This window comes from Opisthocomus hoazin, chromosome 9, assembly GCF_030867145.1.
Source record: "Opisthocomus hoazin isolate bOpiHoa1 chromosome 9, bOpiHoa1.hap1, whole genome shotgun sequence".
NCBI classification, from domain to species: Eukaryota; Metazoa; Chordata; class Aves; order Opisthocomiformes; family Opisthocomidae; genus Opisthocomus; species Opisthocomus hoazin.
In genome coordinates, this window is record NC_134422.1 from 29841990 (window position 1) to 29856989 (window position 15000).

Genomic DNA, 15000 nt, shown 5'->3' on the forward strand with positions numbered 1-15000 from the left:
TTTCTCTAATTTTGAAGTCAGAGTATTTATTATTGAGCTAATAGTCATTCTGCTTTCCATTTGAGCTTGTCACTTATTTCCAGACACTGGTTCAAACTTTTTTGCGTAGTTTCTTATGAAGTTTTGTCCTCAGTCTTTCAAGGCATCTGTAAAGGGAAAACACTACACCTACGCACAACACCCCTTTAACTCTGTTCTGAACTTTAGGTTGTGTGTCTGTTTAAGGACGTGAGTCACAGACATGATGAGCTGCTTGTGACAGGCAGGAACAGTCCCTTCCACATTGTTATGGTGTGATATCCAGATCTTGTATCTAGAAGTATGGTTGGTACATTTTTACAAAGAATAATAAAAGATAGAAGAGATTTTTCACATAATACAGGATCTAATGTAAGAATTTAATGACAGGAGCTGTATTACATTTAATAAAATGTCACTTTCTCAATTAATATTTTCTAATAAGTTATTTCCAGTATCATTCACTGCTCCTACCAATAACATTCTTATAAAAGCTCAGCAAAAATACACTGAAGCTTGGTCTGCTAATATTGCTGTCTGTTTTATATACATGAGCAAGAAAAACTAATGTCTTGGGAAAAGTGGTTATAGCCAAGACATTACATTTTGTCTTGCCTGTGGAGATTTAAATAAAGGGGGGGGATACTGATCCAATATTGAAATGACGTTGTTTGTTCTATTTTTGCATGAATAATACGTGCTGCCTTCAGGTCCTCACTTCTTTTGCTGCCAAGCTGTTGCACAGACTCAGTGTTTTTTAGAACAACCTCTCTGAGAATTGATAACAGTGCCAGCAGCTTTACATTTCTGGTGTTGAAGGATTACTGGAATGTGTTTCATTAGAGGTTCTGATATATTTCTTATAACCCTATATTATAAATGATTATGGGGAAATGCTGTCATCTTTCTGGTTAAGTAGTAGAATAATAATAAACTCTCTCTAGTATCATAGACTGCTGAGTCTTTGTGGTTGTGCTAGCAGCTCTTTTTTCATATGTGTGTGGTAACATCAAGACAGAAAATTAAGTATTGAAATTTTAAATTAATGTTTAAATTTTGCTTGTAAACAGTACCTGTATCTTATAGACAGACTCAATTATTTACTCTCCTAACCGGTTTAATATCTGAAAATTCAGTACATTTTGCTTAGTGACTTAGCTGTTCCTCTGATCTCACTCGATCTGTGAAGATAATTTCCTGAAGTCTTGAACGTGGAGCCAGTGACTGCCTCTTAGGTTAAGTTCTCGCACTCTTGCTCCTGCTCTCATTTTGCTGGAAGCTGTAGTCCCTTGTGATCATTTCCCATTCGCTCAGGAAGGCTGACATTTTTCTGTGTGTACCGTTTGTGTACTGCAAGGAAAATGCCAGTGGTAACCCATCACTGAACAGCCTTTGTGAAACGACGTATCAATTACTGTGAATCAAAGTTAATGTAACTACCTGATACGCTCAATCTCTCCAGCTATGGCTATCGGAGGCCCCTCGAAGAGGGTAAGGCACAGTGCAGGGTGTGGTGTCTGGTTCGTTTTTTTTTTTTCTTCTTCCTTTCCCCTCTTCCTCCCTCAGGCATCTGTTTCCTACTTTGGGTCGTCAGTCGTTTAGGGACTTCCTAAATCAGAGATTCTGTCTGGACCATTGTGCCATTGGTACCTTTCTAACTTTTAGTCCGCTTCTTAGCATTTTCTTAAAAATAGGTTTCCAAAGTGTCCTCATGGCAATGAGTTCCATGATTTAATTGCACAGGAAAAAATACTGCTTTGTGTTTGTCCGAAGTGTGCTGCTTGATAGTTACACTGCGTGCCTTCTAGTTGCTGTGTGTGAGACAGATAGTGAGAGCTTCCTTTTCACCTTATGTGTACCTTTTACAATTTCATAGACTCCTCTTGTATACCCTTTTAATGCAGTGTATTCGAAACCAAAGCATCCTAGTCCATGTTCTTTCTAGGAGTGTTTCTGCATGTGTCCAACTACCCTTGCCACCTTTTCAATATGTTTCTGAATTATATTACATCCTTTTTCGGATAGGAAAAATGAAACCTTAGATGCTATTTAAAAACTAGGCACACGATTAACTCAGAGTTCTAGGTGGAGTGTTTGGATTTTCTCTGAATCTCTGTTTCCTTTTGACATCACTAAGCAGATGTTCAAAGAGCGATCCAGTACACTTCTGTTGTGTTATTCCTGAGAGGTAATTGCTAAAGTAATAGCCTTTGTGTACATGTCAAGAGTTTTCCCCTACTCCCGTGTGTATCAGTTTGCAGTCACTGACAGGGAATTTCGCTGCATTTCCTATTTACTTAATATCCTGTAGTTTTTTTGCAGAGCTTCATAGTCTGCTTGGTTTTGATAGTTCTGAGTGCTTTTACATAAGTAAATTTTTTCATCTTCTGATTCATCTCAGATCATTTAATTACATTGAACAGTACAAGTTTCCCTTTGTTCTAAATTCTTTTTACCGTGAGAGCTTGCCCTTTACTCCTTGTTTCTGTTTTCTGTCCCTAAATTGCAACCTGAAAGAATGTGATCATAATGCAGGAAGCCAGTGTGCGTGTGTTAGGTGGCATACCTGGTTTTGCATCAGACTGGCAATCAATATTTTTTAAGGTCTTGTTAGAATTTTTCTCCTCATCTGCTCACCTTCACTTTTTCATGGTGATGTTCTCACCCTTCTGGAGATACAGGGTTTGAAGTATTTCTTAACTTTCTGATCTTTAGGAGGCTATCAAGCCAACAGGAGTTTTATAGGATTCTTGAGCTAATAGTGTGATTTTGTTGAGGGTTTTTTTGTTTGTTTGCTTTTAGGGAGCTATCTCAGTGCTCTTAATCTAATAAATATAATCTATCACTGTCCGCCTTGATCCCCTCCTTCTAAGCCTTTTATCTCGAGTTAGATCAGTACTTTCAGGCAGGATTGTTCAAAAAGGCTAGCGACATTCAGTGCCACAGAACAGGTCCCATCAAAGTGTGGTATGTCAGTATTGTTTTGGAGGGGTGAAGACGTGTTCTGCATTGAAAAATGTAGGGACTTTTCCTAAGATTAGACCTTTAGATTGAGAGGTGAATTTACAGGACAATAATGAAGTGGCCTACAACAGGCGCAGCAGTCTCATTAAATACTGCAGGTATGTAAGTGTTGTTGCTTAGCAAACCACTGAATGATTTGAGTAGTTCATGTCTGTCTTTGTCTAAAGTAATTTTCTGGTGTGAGTCGAATGCCTTTTGTAAAGGTAGAGAAGGAGTTACCGTAATGGTAGGAAAATGAAGACTCTTTCTTTTCTTGCCATAGGATAACAGAAATTTTTCTTCTGAGCAGAGAATGTGGTTCTCTTTTGTACGTGAAAGGTGGTTAAATGCTCCCCACCAAAGGGAATCAAAGCGTGAACCTACAGTCAGTTAGGATGCAGCTATGCAGAAGTGAAAATCCACTCAAATGGAGTAAAGCAATTTGTGCCTTGCACTCAACTTCACTATAAGCACAAAGTGTCCCTATATTTATCTTTAATTATGCATATGCAAGTCTGAAAATCAGATCTTCAGGAAATCCCAAGGGATATATTTTCTGCTTGGTGTGATTCTAATTCTAGTTTAGTTAGTTTAGGGATTTGAATAATTTGTGGCTCACTTCAGCATTGCTTGAGGCCTTCCAGTCCAGTCATTGATCAGTGAACTGGTGTAATGTACTTGTTTCTATGGCTTTTTTAACCCGCTTTAAAATTTTATTTCAGAGTTGCCAGTGTCTGATTGTAGCAATGGTGAAAACGAAACCCCTCCACCTCTCCCACCACATCCCAGTGGGGATCTGCTGAATGAGGATTATAATCACAGGTTGGACTTCAGCTGTTCTTAGTAGTTACAGCCCTAATGGCTCATTAGTGGTTGTGATAGTAGTTCTAATTGATTTTAAAATCACTTTTTATTTTGTAAAAATTTGTGCCGCCATTTTTAGCCAACTGCATGATCCTTTAATATGAGCTGGGAATGTTACTTTAGCATTTAGTGGATTGTTCATTTCAGTTGCTTATAAGCTGCAGTACGCCTGCTGTCCATGATATATGGATCACAATACCCAACATGTGTTCAATAAAACAAAAGAATCCCCAAACAATCCCAATTTTAAAAAAAAGTTAATTTAAAACTATACCAGTCAATTTAAAACTGTGTGTAGATGCAGTGCCTGAGGTCTCTTAAAGCTTTAAAAGTCCAAGCCAAATTCAGTTGGTAGGAAACTGAATCTTCTTATGCAGTATGTCAGCTAAAGACATTCTTGAGGTTACAGAATAAACCTGCAGTAAGTTTGAACATTGAAATGTGTAGGGAAGAAATCAAGGTACACTTTACCAGTTGTAAATGCATTGAGTAGATTTTTCAGATATTTTAAGAATAGCTTTTGTAAAGGCTGGTGTGCTTGATGGCAGCTACAAGCGTTAATTTCCTTAGTAAATATGGAAGTTTAGAAGTGCAGAAAAAAGTGTAAACATGTTGAAGTTCATGATGGCAGATACATTCACTGTCTTGGGTAACACAGGATTCAAATGAAAGCATCATTTCAACCTGCCGTACTTCTGATGCTGAAAATTCAGTATTGAACACTGTTTACTCATTTTGTTTGTACTCAGTTTTGAACAGTCATGCAACTGTTCTGTTGCAATGATATTAGGAAAGTATGGATTTCAACTAAAAACTTAGCCATACTTCTGCCCTTATGTGCATGGCTGTTATTAAAAACTACCCTTTAAATGACTGGGTGCACATAGTATTGAAGAGTAGATATATTTTATTATGCATACCTTAAATTATGCATACAATGAAGGCTCTTGTAACCATTTTCTTTTTGCTGAGTAATTTCACTAGAGTCTCCCAGGTGGGTATGCATGACATGGTAAACAAACAAAAGTCTACACCGACTAATGGAACTCAGCATTAAATTCTCAGCTGCAGTTGTTTGCTAGAATGCCTTCCCAATTTTTCACCAAGCTGGGAGCAATAACATTCTCTTAAATGATAATGATGTATTAAAATTATGATGACTTAACAGGTCCTTCTCCCACCCTGCAGTGTTGTATTGGTTTTCCATTTGGAACTTACGTTCTGTTGAAATTGAACTGATGTGTCAAGTCACACTGATTTCACTGAAATTGTGTTGCATCAAAAAACTCTTTTGACACTGTAAAACCAAACCTTTTGACTGAACAGATAGGAAATAAATGTTTTTGGTTTTGGAGCTGCTTTTTTGTTTTAGAGTATTTTAAAAAAAATTGTGCTTCTCACTGGAGAGGGACGCAGAAGATTTCAGATGCATTGCAGTGAGGAGTTTTTGACTCCTCACAGGTGAAAGTTACTTTGAGTTTCACTCAGATGGAATTTTGAAATGTTTAGATATTTGCCTAACTTGAAATAAAATAATTTAAAAAAAAAAACAAAACAAAAAGAAAAAGCAAACCATGATACCCTGGATTTCTTCAGACTGTTACGGTACCCTCCATGAAGACCTTCAGGCTCCAGCCTCTGCAGAAGTGATGCAAGGCTGTAAAATAACTTTGTATTAGCGAATTAAGTAGAATTGAGCCAGGTACGTTGGCAGTATTTTTCAAGCTTCCTGTAGCATGTTATTTGGAAAGGCAGTGGTTAAATAGAACTAGCAAAATACAAAAAAAAAAAAAGTGGGTGCTGGTATGTGTCTCTTTTCATCTCTTAAATAAAATATGAATTGTTTAAAAGCAATTGTCACTGAGCATTTAAATTTATGTTTGCATTCATGATGAAAAAGAAGTGACTGGAGGTGTTAAGTCTCAGAAAGGAAAGTTGAGGATCAATAACTGATTTTAAAATGCATGGCTGTAAGCAACTGGAGGAAGAAACACGTGTATTTGTTCATGCTTTAGTTAGTTCACTTGTGTTTTGAACTGGTGCCTAAATATTTTACATGTCTCTTTTCTTCCCCGCAGCCCTATGATAAATTCAGCAGTGCATTTAACAGATCAGCACATCAACTTCAGATCTTTGACACCAGCCAAGCAGTCTGAATCAATTAATCTGAAAGCCTCAAAAAGCATGGATCTGGGTAAGCAGGGGTGGGGTGACAAACAGGTCAGCTTTTTAGCCTTAGCCCGTCTGCACCAGCTCTGATTCTTGCTTTTGTTTCTTAAACACAAACATCAGCGGGTAAGTTCTGCAGAGGAGCTCTGGTGATGGGGACAATGGTCTGCCTCCTGTAGCATCTAATTGCAAGTAGCCTGTGTATTGAAGCTGAAGAAAGGTTGTGGATTTCTTTTTTTATTCTTGAAGGCCATTCTATCCATTGTATTGAAATTTTGGCTGAAGAAAAGAGGGAGCGTTTCTAAAAATGAGCAGAAAGAATTGCTGTACATGTTTTATATGTCTAAAAAATACAGCAAAACAGCAATAACAAAAGTCATTTTCGTCTAGAATGTAAATGATTGTGAAACTACACTGGACAAAAGCTAACTGTCCTAAGACAAGTTGTATATTTCTTCATTGACAATGACAAACACAGGCAATCAAAGTGTTGCAGTAGATCTTTATAAATGCTTGAAGAGTGGTAAGGTTATGGTCCTCTACCCATCAACACTGCAGAAAATCTTGCAGGGTGGGTGAAGCAGAAAGTAAATAGTTCTTTCAATACTGGGAAAGCATTTGTGGGTGGAGGATTGAAGGGTTATTGCAGTTGAAAACTGAGTCACGTTTTAATGAGAGTTCAAGGAAAAGTTCTTAAGCCTCAAAGAAAACCAAATAAGCTTTTATTTTTCATTTTAATTATTCTTTATGGCACTCATTCTTTATCTGTTTTTTTCAAATTCAAGTGTTGATGGAGTAGCTTTGATACCTACCATTAAGATGTCTTTAATCATAGATTTGTCTGGGTTTGAGATCAGATTTTATACACCATTGATACAAAACTATTAATTTCTTACATAGTTTCAAGGTAGCTTTTTGGTGGTGCTGATCTCTTTCCTGAAATGCTCTAGATTGGTTTTAGGATTTGTATGGTTTATTGTCATCTTAATGTAGTATTTTAATGTAACAAAGTGTGTGTACTCCGCTAATGGAGTGTAAGGAATGCCAAGCCTGCATTAATGCAGGATAAGAATGGATAAGAATTCATTTAGGGGAGTTCTTAAGGCAGAATTTTAAAGCTGCTGCCTGACCAGACCAGAAATTCATCCTTTTGCAGTTCTGTTCCACTGTTTTCATGAAGAGTAATGCATTAGATTTTTTTTTTTTGTAGGAATGGAAAAAGCAGTGAGTTTACAGACTTGGGTCAAAATGCATATTTATGTAGTCTACTAGAAAAAGTAACGTTCAACTTTATTGAGTCGTCCTTTAGAAAGATTTGCTTACAGCTCCCACAGAAGTCACTAGAAAGAATGTGCCACAAGCACCAATGTAAAGTTAGGCAATGGGAGAGCACTTGAGAGCATATTCAGAACTGCCACGTAACTTGTACTTGCTTCTGTCCTGGTCTGTGTTCATTTATGTTGTGAGATTCAAATTCATATAAGCAATCTGCTCTTGACACCCAGAAACAGTGCTCTGAGAATGTATGTGCGTTGCTAAATCATAGTAGTTAAAAATTGAAATAAAATTGGGTGCAAAAAATAAAATAAAATTGGGAACGAAGATGTCTTGAAGATCTTTCAAAACTTGTTGCGTGTAGAAGGTAGCGGTTGAAAATGCCCCTTCTGCTATGAAAGTAAAAAACAAAAGGAATAATGAACAGTTTGACTGGAGGCACAAATGCTTTATCCTTCTCATCTATGGTGTTGTGAAGGTAGATCTATTACCTGAGATGATAATTTGAAGAACTGGAGGGACTATGAAAGAACTGCACCCATCCTGTGTTATAGAAATAACAATAGATGAAGTAAAATTGCTTGCACATAGCTTGGCAAATGAAGAAACTGAGGAGGATGAAAATTAGGACCTTTTGTAGTCATTCTCTAGCAAGCAGTGAAGTGCCATGTTCGACTTTCCACCATTTGAAAGATTTTTAAACAGAAGCTTCTAGCTGGAAGGGTAAGAGGAAAAGAAACTTGAAAATCTTAAATGAAGTAACTGCAATAGAAAATGCTTCTAATGCAAATAAAATTCCAATAATTTTGTATATAAAACAGTGCTTCCAAATAGAGCATTCATATAATGCGAACTCCAAAATTAATTTTTGTTGAAGGACAGTTATTTCTTGGTTTATTTTTGTATTCCATTGACTACTTAACTTCGACATAACCTGTAGTAACTTCTCATCCCAACACGCAGCTGCGTCCCCATTATTGATTTCAGTGCATTGTTTGCCCCAAAAAAACAGAGAAGATGGGAAGTGCTGCTGTCTTCATCTTCCAGTCCCAGAATTGAGGTTGTGAGAAAGATTTGTTCAGCACCACAGAGAAACTGTACAGCAGATTTGGGAGCAAAGAGGAGGTGTCCCCTATCTGAAAATGCTTATGTAACTGCTAGACCCTCTTTTTCCAGTAGTCATGGGATGCTGTCCACTTACGACTTTTCTTTTGTTTTGCCAATCCCTTCCAAAGTAAATCTGACACAATGAACAGAAAAGTCGCAGAACTGGAGTTCAGAAGGAGAGCTCTGAGACCTTCCAAAATGTGACTTTAGATGCAGTTCCTTTCCTTTTAAACCAAGTTGTCTCTGAATCAGGTGTGTCTGCGGATGTGGAAGACATAACCAGCCTTACAGGGTACAAGGTCCAGAAATCACCTGGATGTCTCTTGACCAGAATAACATCATGAACTCAGTGGACAGTGGATCAGGTGTAATACAGGGCATAAATATGAAATCTGTACTGCTAATCACTTATGAAACATTCTACTTTACCTTGAAACATTTGTAATGCAGCCATTGCCTCACTATACGGGAACAATAATTATTATGGGGACAATCTTTTTAGTAGAGACAGCAGTGACAGGATGAAGGGTACTGGTTTTAAACTAAAACAGGGTAGGTTTAGGCTGGATATAAGGAAGAAATTCTTTACAATGAGGGCTGTGAAACACTGGAACGGGTTGCCCAGAGAGGTAGTGGAGGCCCCATCCCTGGAAACATTCAAGACCAGGTTGGACAGGGCTCTGAGCAACCTGATCTAGTTAGCGGTGTCCCTGCTCGCTGCGGGGGGGTTAGACTAGATGACCTCTAGGGGTCCCTTCCGACCCAAAACTTTCTATGATTCTATACGATTACAAAGGCATGGATTATACGATTACAAAGTCATCACCATCAGAAGCATCATCAAAGGCAGATAACAGAAAATTTTAAGCACAAGAGACCTGAGAATCCAGATATTGCTACGTATTGTGAATCTTACGAGAAACTAGTAAATTCATTAAATTAGGGAGCTAATGAAATTGTATAGTAAGGGTCTTTCTGGCTTTGATGAGGGTTGATGTATACATAAGAAGTAAATCTGTTAAGTAAAGACTAGTCTATAATTACATAATTTCACAATGGAAACCCATTTAACATTGAAGTTTATTTTTTCAGTTTTATATTTTTAAGCCCAGAAACCTTTGCATGCTTAATCTGTTTTCCAACTGTATCTGTTTACAAAATAATAATATTATTATTATTATAAATTAATATCCTTAGTGAATAATATCAGGAAATAGACTGCTAACATATTGTATCAGTTTGTCACTGTCACTCTCCAGAGCAAATCTTGCAATGAAAGGAACTTGGCGCATGCAGCAAGAGCTGTAAGTTACTTGCCAGTAGGGCAGATATGGTTTAGTTTATTGACCTGACTTATTGACTTGTTGGCGCATTTCTGTAGTGTTGATTGGACAGATAGACAGGAGCAGAGTGCATGAACCCCTGCCGCCTGGTTGTTTAGGCAGGACTGCGTGCTGTCATATGTATGTCATGAGTCATATGAACTGGCACAAGTCTTAACTGCCAAATTCACGAATAGCATGAATCCAAAAGTAGCATTGTCTCGAGTTTGGTGTATTGGAAGAACTCAAGTTATTTGCAGATGAATTAGTTTTGGCTTGAATCCACTTTAAAAAAAAAGAATAATCAGTGGCATGTGTGAGTTACTGAGTTACTGTTGTAGAAATTAGGAAAAAAATGCAAACAGGCAAGTGTAGTGGTACTGTGATAATTTCTTTGGTTTTGCAGGCATGAGCAGAACCGCAGAACCTTGCCTCTTACGTACAGATGTCTTTGCACAAAGTGTATGAAGGCAAGGTGACTGCATCCCTGTTTTAGCATCCATAGTTCACACAGGGGTCAAAGGCTTCTCAAAATTTACAGTTTCAATCAAAGTAATAGGATACAGATTAGTTCCATGTCAGCTGCAGGTCCTAATGTTCTTTCCTGCTGCTGTGTTTGGATATTGACGGCACTTTCTGGATCACTGGTAGAGCTCGTATCGTCTGCCTTGTCTGGTTTTATTTTGAACTGCTGGTGACAAAAGAGTACAGCCACCCCTTTCCTTGCTGATCCCGGCATCTGACATGTCCATTCAGTTGCATAAATTTTTTTCATGATAGATGATGGTGTTTGAATATGTTAGCAAAGAAAAGATTCTCCTCAGGCTGTGATTTCAAGAATCTGTGCAGGGCCAACCGAAGTCTGACTTAGAGCGCGTGCCTATATTGACCAAATTTAGACTGCGTGCCAAGTTTGGACTTGTGCTTGTAGCACAGTGTTAAAAGTCAGCAAAACAAATTCAGAAATGCTAGAAATAAATGTCATGTTGTCCCTTCCGCTAAAGTGGTACACTGTTTTTAAAATTGATGGCAGTTTGAAAATGAAGAAATCATCAATGGCTTCTATACAAGGCATTGGAAGAATGATTTTCCCCTTCCTTTAACAACCTCCTATACGGACACATTTTTCCATACATTTACCACAGTTGTCTAGGGAAGAATTTCTATATAATAATTCTTCAGAATCCACTTCAGTAGTGTTTTTTCTGCCTTGTAGCTGTATTAAAAAGGTATTTTTTGTGGAGAATGAATTGCAATATGGATTTATTTTTTTTTTTAAATGTTGTTTTGGAAGGTGAAAATCAGTGTGCTCTAAGAAAAAGAAAGGAAAGAAGGTGTTTTATTATTTATCTCCAACACCCTTATTTTCCACAAATCTCTATGCACGGTAGTGATTTAGGCTATGCATAAATGCACTGTAGAAACCGCAGCCATGGGAATTGTATTCAAACATATGAAAGTGTGGCTTGTTTTAACCTGAAGCAATGTGAAATTGAATCATATGAGTATATAGCAATTTTGTTGTGTATCAATTCAGGCAAAGTAGTGTGTAGATTTTTATTTGAGGATGTTGGTGTAATAACCCATGACCGCTATCCCAAGGTACTGCTCAACTCCCCCTTCCTGTCCACATAAAAAGCAAAAACCTGTGAATGTTAACTGACTAAGCTCTACAGCCTGAAGAAATGGAAATCTCCTTTACTTGATTTTAAATGTGAGTGAAATATTATTTGCTAAAACATCATTAGACGTACTCAGAGTCCCTTAACCTTGGGGCATATTTATTAAAGATATCGGCCAACTTATGTGTTTAGGAATAATTAGCAAGTGAATATGCAAGATGTAAGGTATGGAGTATTCTGCAAGGAAGCCAATATTTAACTAAATGCTAATTTCTTTGTTAGTGAAGGGATGCATTCAATTACAGTTTATACTTCTAAAACACCTCAAAACAAAGAGAAACCAGTGTTTCACATCTAGAAGGATGTGGAAAATGCAATCAAGATGCTACTAGCTACTTTGTGGTTTGCTCTGAATCAGCTTATTTTTATTCTGAGTGTAATTTTGGATATTGAAATCAATATCTCAAAATGTAGCCAAATGAGAACCAGGCAGAGTTGCGGGAATTTACTGTTTAAACAATGTTTAAATTCAGATACAATGAGAAGAATACATTTTGGGAGGTCCTTAGTGAGAGGTACAGTATTAGTGCGACAAAAAGTGGTTTGGTAGTTTAAAATCATTATTTTATTAACCATGTTGTATGTATGGAACACGTCTGTCGGGTTGCTTTGGGTTAAACCAGCTTCAGAACTGTGTTTAGAAGCCTGTTAAATTCATGAAAACATCAATGAGGAAATGCAGAAGATGATGACTCAGAATTCTAACACACTTTTCAATGTTACTGACTTATAATAGTAATTTAACAAATCATCGCTTGAAGAGGAAGACTTCAAAAACAAAAATGTTATGGGTTTAGGAAAAACCGTATTGCTTATGGCTGTGATTGTCTTTGGGATCAAGGGCCAAGAGAGATTTTAAAATTATTCTAGTTTACGTTATGAGTAACTTTCTAGTGCTGTCAGATTAGATGTATATTTTCTGAGGCCACTGCAGATTAAATTTTTAGAAATGAACACGGCGTAGTTTTCTTAGTTTAAATGACTGTCCTGGGTTTGGCCAGAACAGGGTTAATTTTCACTGGAATCCAGGAAGGGGCACAGCCGGGGGGTGGGGGCTGACCCCACCTGGCCAAACAGAGCCCGGTATTCCATACCATGTGACGTCACGCTGGGTTCCGGTGGGGGGGGGAGCGGCGCGGCGGGAACGCACTCGCGGCTTGGGGCGGGCGCAGCGCCGGTCCGGTTTCGGGAGAGCGGCTGTTGTACGGTTCGTGGTTGTGTTTTCTCCTTATTTGTATCGTTGTTGTTCCTGTTTTCCCTCTGTTTGCTGTTCTGTTAAACTGCCCTTATCCCGACCCACCAGTTTCTGCCTTTTTCTTTCCATTCTCCTCCGCACGCTGGCGGGGGGAGGGGCGGCCGCGTGGCGCTTTTGTTGCCGGCGGCAGCCGAAACCGAAACAATGACTTTCAGATTTCTGTCTGTAAGATCTGTAAGTAGGGGATTAAACAAAATAATTTAGTAAGTGATAGGGACACTGTGAATTGAAATGAAACTGAAATTAGGTTTATTCTGTGTGAAAAGAAAGGCTTCTAACAAGGTCAGTTCCATTACTCAGTTTTATACCAAATCTGCATTGATGCAATTGAGAAGAAGGTGAGCTGTGGCATAAAGGCAGAAGTAGGCAGGAGGGAATATCAAGTTTTTGGACTGGTTTTGTAGAAAGCTTCTAAGATTCAATGAAGTTTGCTATGGAGCAGACTGGGCGCATCTTATGAGCTGTGATGGCAATAGAGCTGAGAATGTGGTAACACGTGATTGAGGTGGTAGTTTCTTACGCTGCTTTAGTATGAGTTTGAAGTGAGTTGATTTGTTAACGCACTTAGATTATTAAAGTGTTAGAGAGATAAAATAGCAATTAAGTTAATGTATAGCTACTATGAGAAAGAAAGTACAGATGATAATGAAGTAACTTTTAGGAACACTGTTATAAATCTGTTCAACGATTTCAACCAGTGAATGACAGATTAGATTAGGAACTTGTGGTTTAACCCCAGGAGTTTGGAAGAGGTGTTAATGACATGCAGGAGACATGTAGCGGGGGAGTTGGATCAGTTTTAGCATGGTACAATTTCTCTGGAACAGAGGTGAGAAAGGATTAGAGAAGACAACAAAAGTGTAAAAGAAGCCGTGATGGCCTCAATTAGCAGCGTAACCTTCAAGAATGAGTAGTTGTGCCACTAGAAGAAAACAAAGACATTTATATCATGCTGGCTAGGAAATTGTAAAACAATGTAATTTTCTGCCAGGAGAAAACCTTCCATTTAAAGGTAAATGTATCCAGTGGACAGCATCAACTGTATTTACACTTCTTCAACAACAAGTAGTAGTAGCAGTGAATGCAAGCTTAGGCATTTTCATTTTCATGTGCTGACACACAAGATCTGTCCCTTGGGGACCTTCTCTGAATACAGTTGAATTGTGAAATATTAAATCAGTTCTAACAAAATTGTTCTGAAAAAGTCTGATTACAGAAAACCTTGTACAGGTAAGAAAAAGAATCCAGAATCTTGGTTTGGATGTGATTTATTCCTGTCTTTGAATGTGCTGAACAAGACATCCCAAATGTGTTTAGATGCCATTTTGGAAAAGGTTTACCTTTTTTATCACATGAGTATAATTTATCCTTATCCCTTGTGCAAGCTTTTTGCTAGTCTCACTGCTTTTCAACATTGACGTGAACATGAATCTATCAAGGACTCGTAATCCTTCAAGAATGAGCAGCTGGTGGATAACCAGGTGACCCCAGAACAGGAGAGATGGGGCCCTTATGTGAGTTTCACTGTCACTAGAGAGAGGAGGAGGGGGAATTACTGAAGGAAAATATTTTAAGACAGTGCAAGTTTACCCTTGCTAATACACACATTTTATTGCTCCTCTAGATATTATTATAAAACCCTGTGGTCTTGGTATACAGTACTACAGGGCAAACCTAGAAGAGCAAGCAGCATTTTCTAAGTGATGGTTGTGAGCCAACATTTGACACTATTTTGCTGAGTGATTTATGCTGCTCTTAGATGGGGAAATGCTTCACCAAGAAAATAAAAATGGCAGAAGAATTATGTCATTGGCACTATCATTGACTAAAATTAATTGATGATGCAGTGCCTTCATTATGATGAAAGGGCTGGGTAAGGGTATAGTTCATCAGAAAAAAGTGACCTATTGCAGCTGCTTTGCTTTCTTTTCGTATATTTATTTATACCCTAAAAATTGATGGCTTCTAAAAAGCATGGGAGCATCATTCATGTATGTGGTTTGGGAATACAGCCCTTGTTAATTGATTAATGTATAATAAGAAATATTAGATTGGGCTTCCTATAGACTAATAAAAGTATCGGGAAATCTATTTTCTAGGAAATTCTTTGAGGTTTCAGTCTCTCTTCTTATTTCTCATTAATTGTAATTTTAATCCTTGTTTGCTGCTTTTCTGAGTGCAGAAATGCAGCTGGTCTTCAAAGATACGTGTCAGTTTGTCCAGCAGAAATACAAGTAACTTTCACATGTTTAGAAGAGTTTAAGTAGCTCGTAGTCAATATGCAAAACTGATCCCTCAGAAGAGA

The 15000-nt window shown here is 37.9% G+C and overlaps 1 protein-coding gene across 5 annotated transcripts in view; it reads left to right on the plus strand.

The window, feature by feature from the left end:
- Positions 1–15000, plus strand: part of PARD3B (par-3 family cell polarity regulator beta) — a 433237-nt gene that overhangs the window by 236148 nt on the left and 182089 nt on the right. For all 5 annotated transcript variants that reach the window (XM_075430672.1, XM_075430673.1, XM_075430677.1 and 2 more), the window contains exons 14-15: positions 3744–3843; positions 5964–6079. In XM_075430672.1, coding sequence (XP_075286787.1) covers positions 3744–3843; positions 5964–6079 — 216 coding nt within the window. The remainder of the gene's footprint in view (positions 1–3743; positions 3844–5963; positions 6080–15000) is intronic.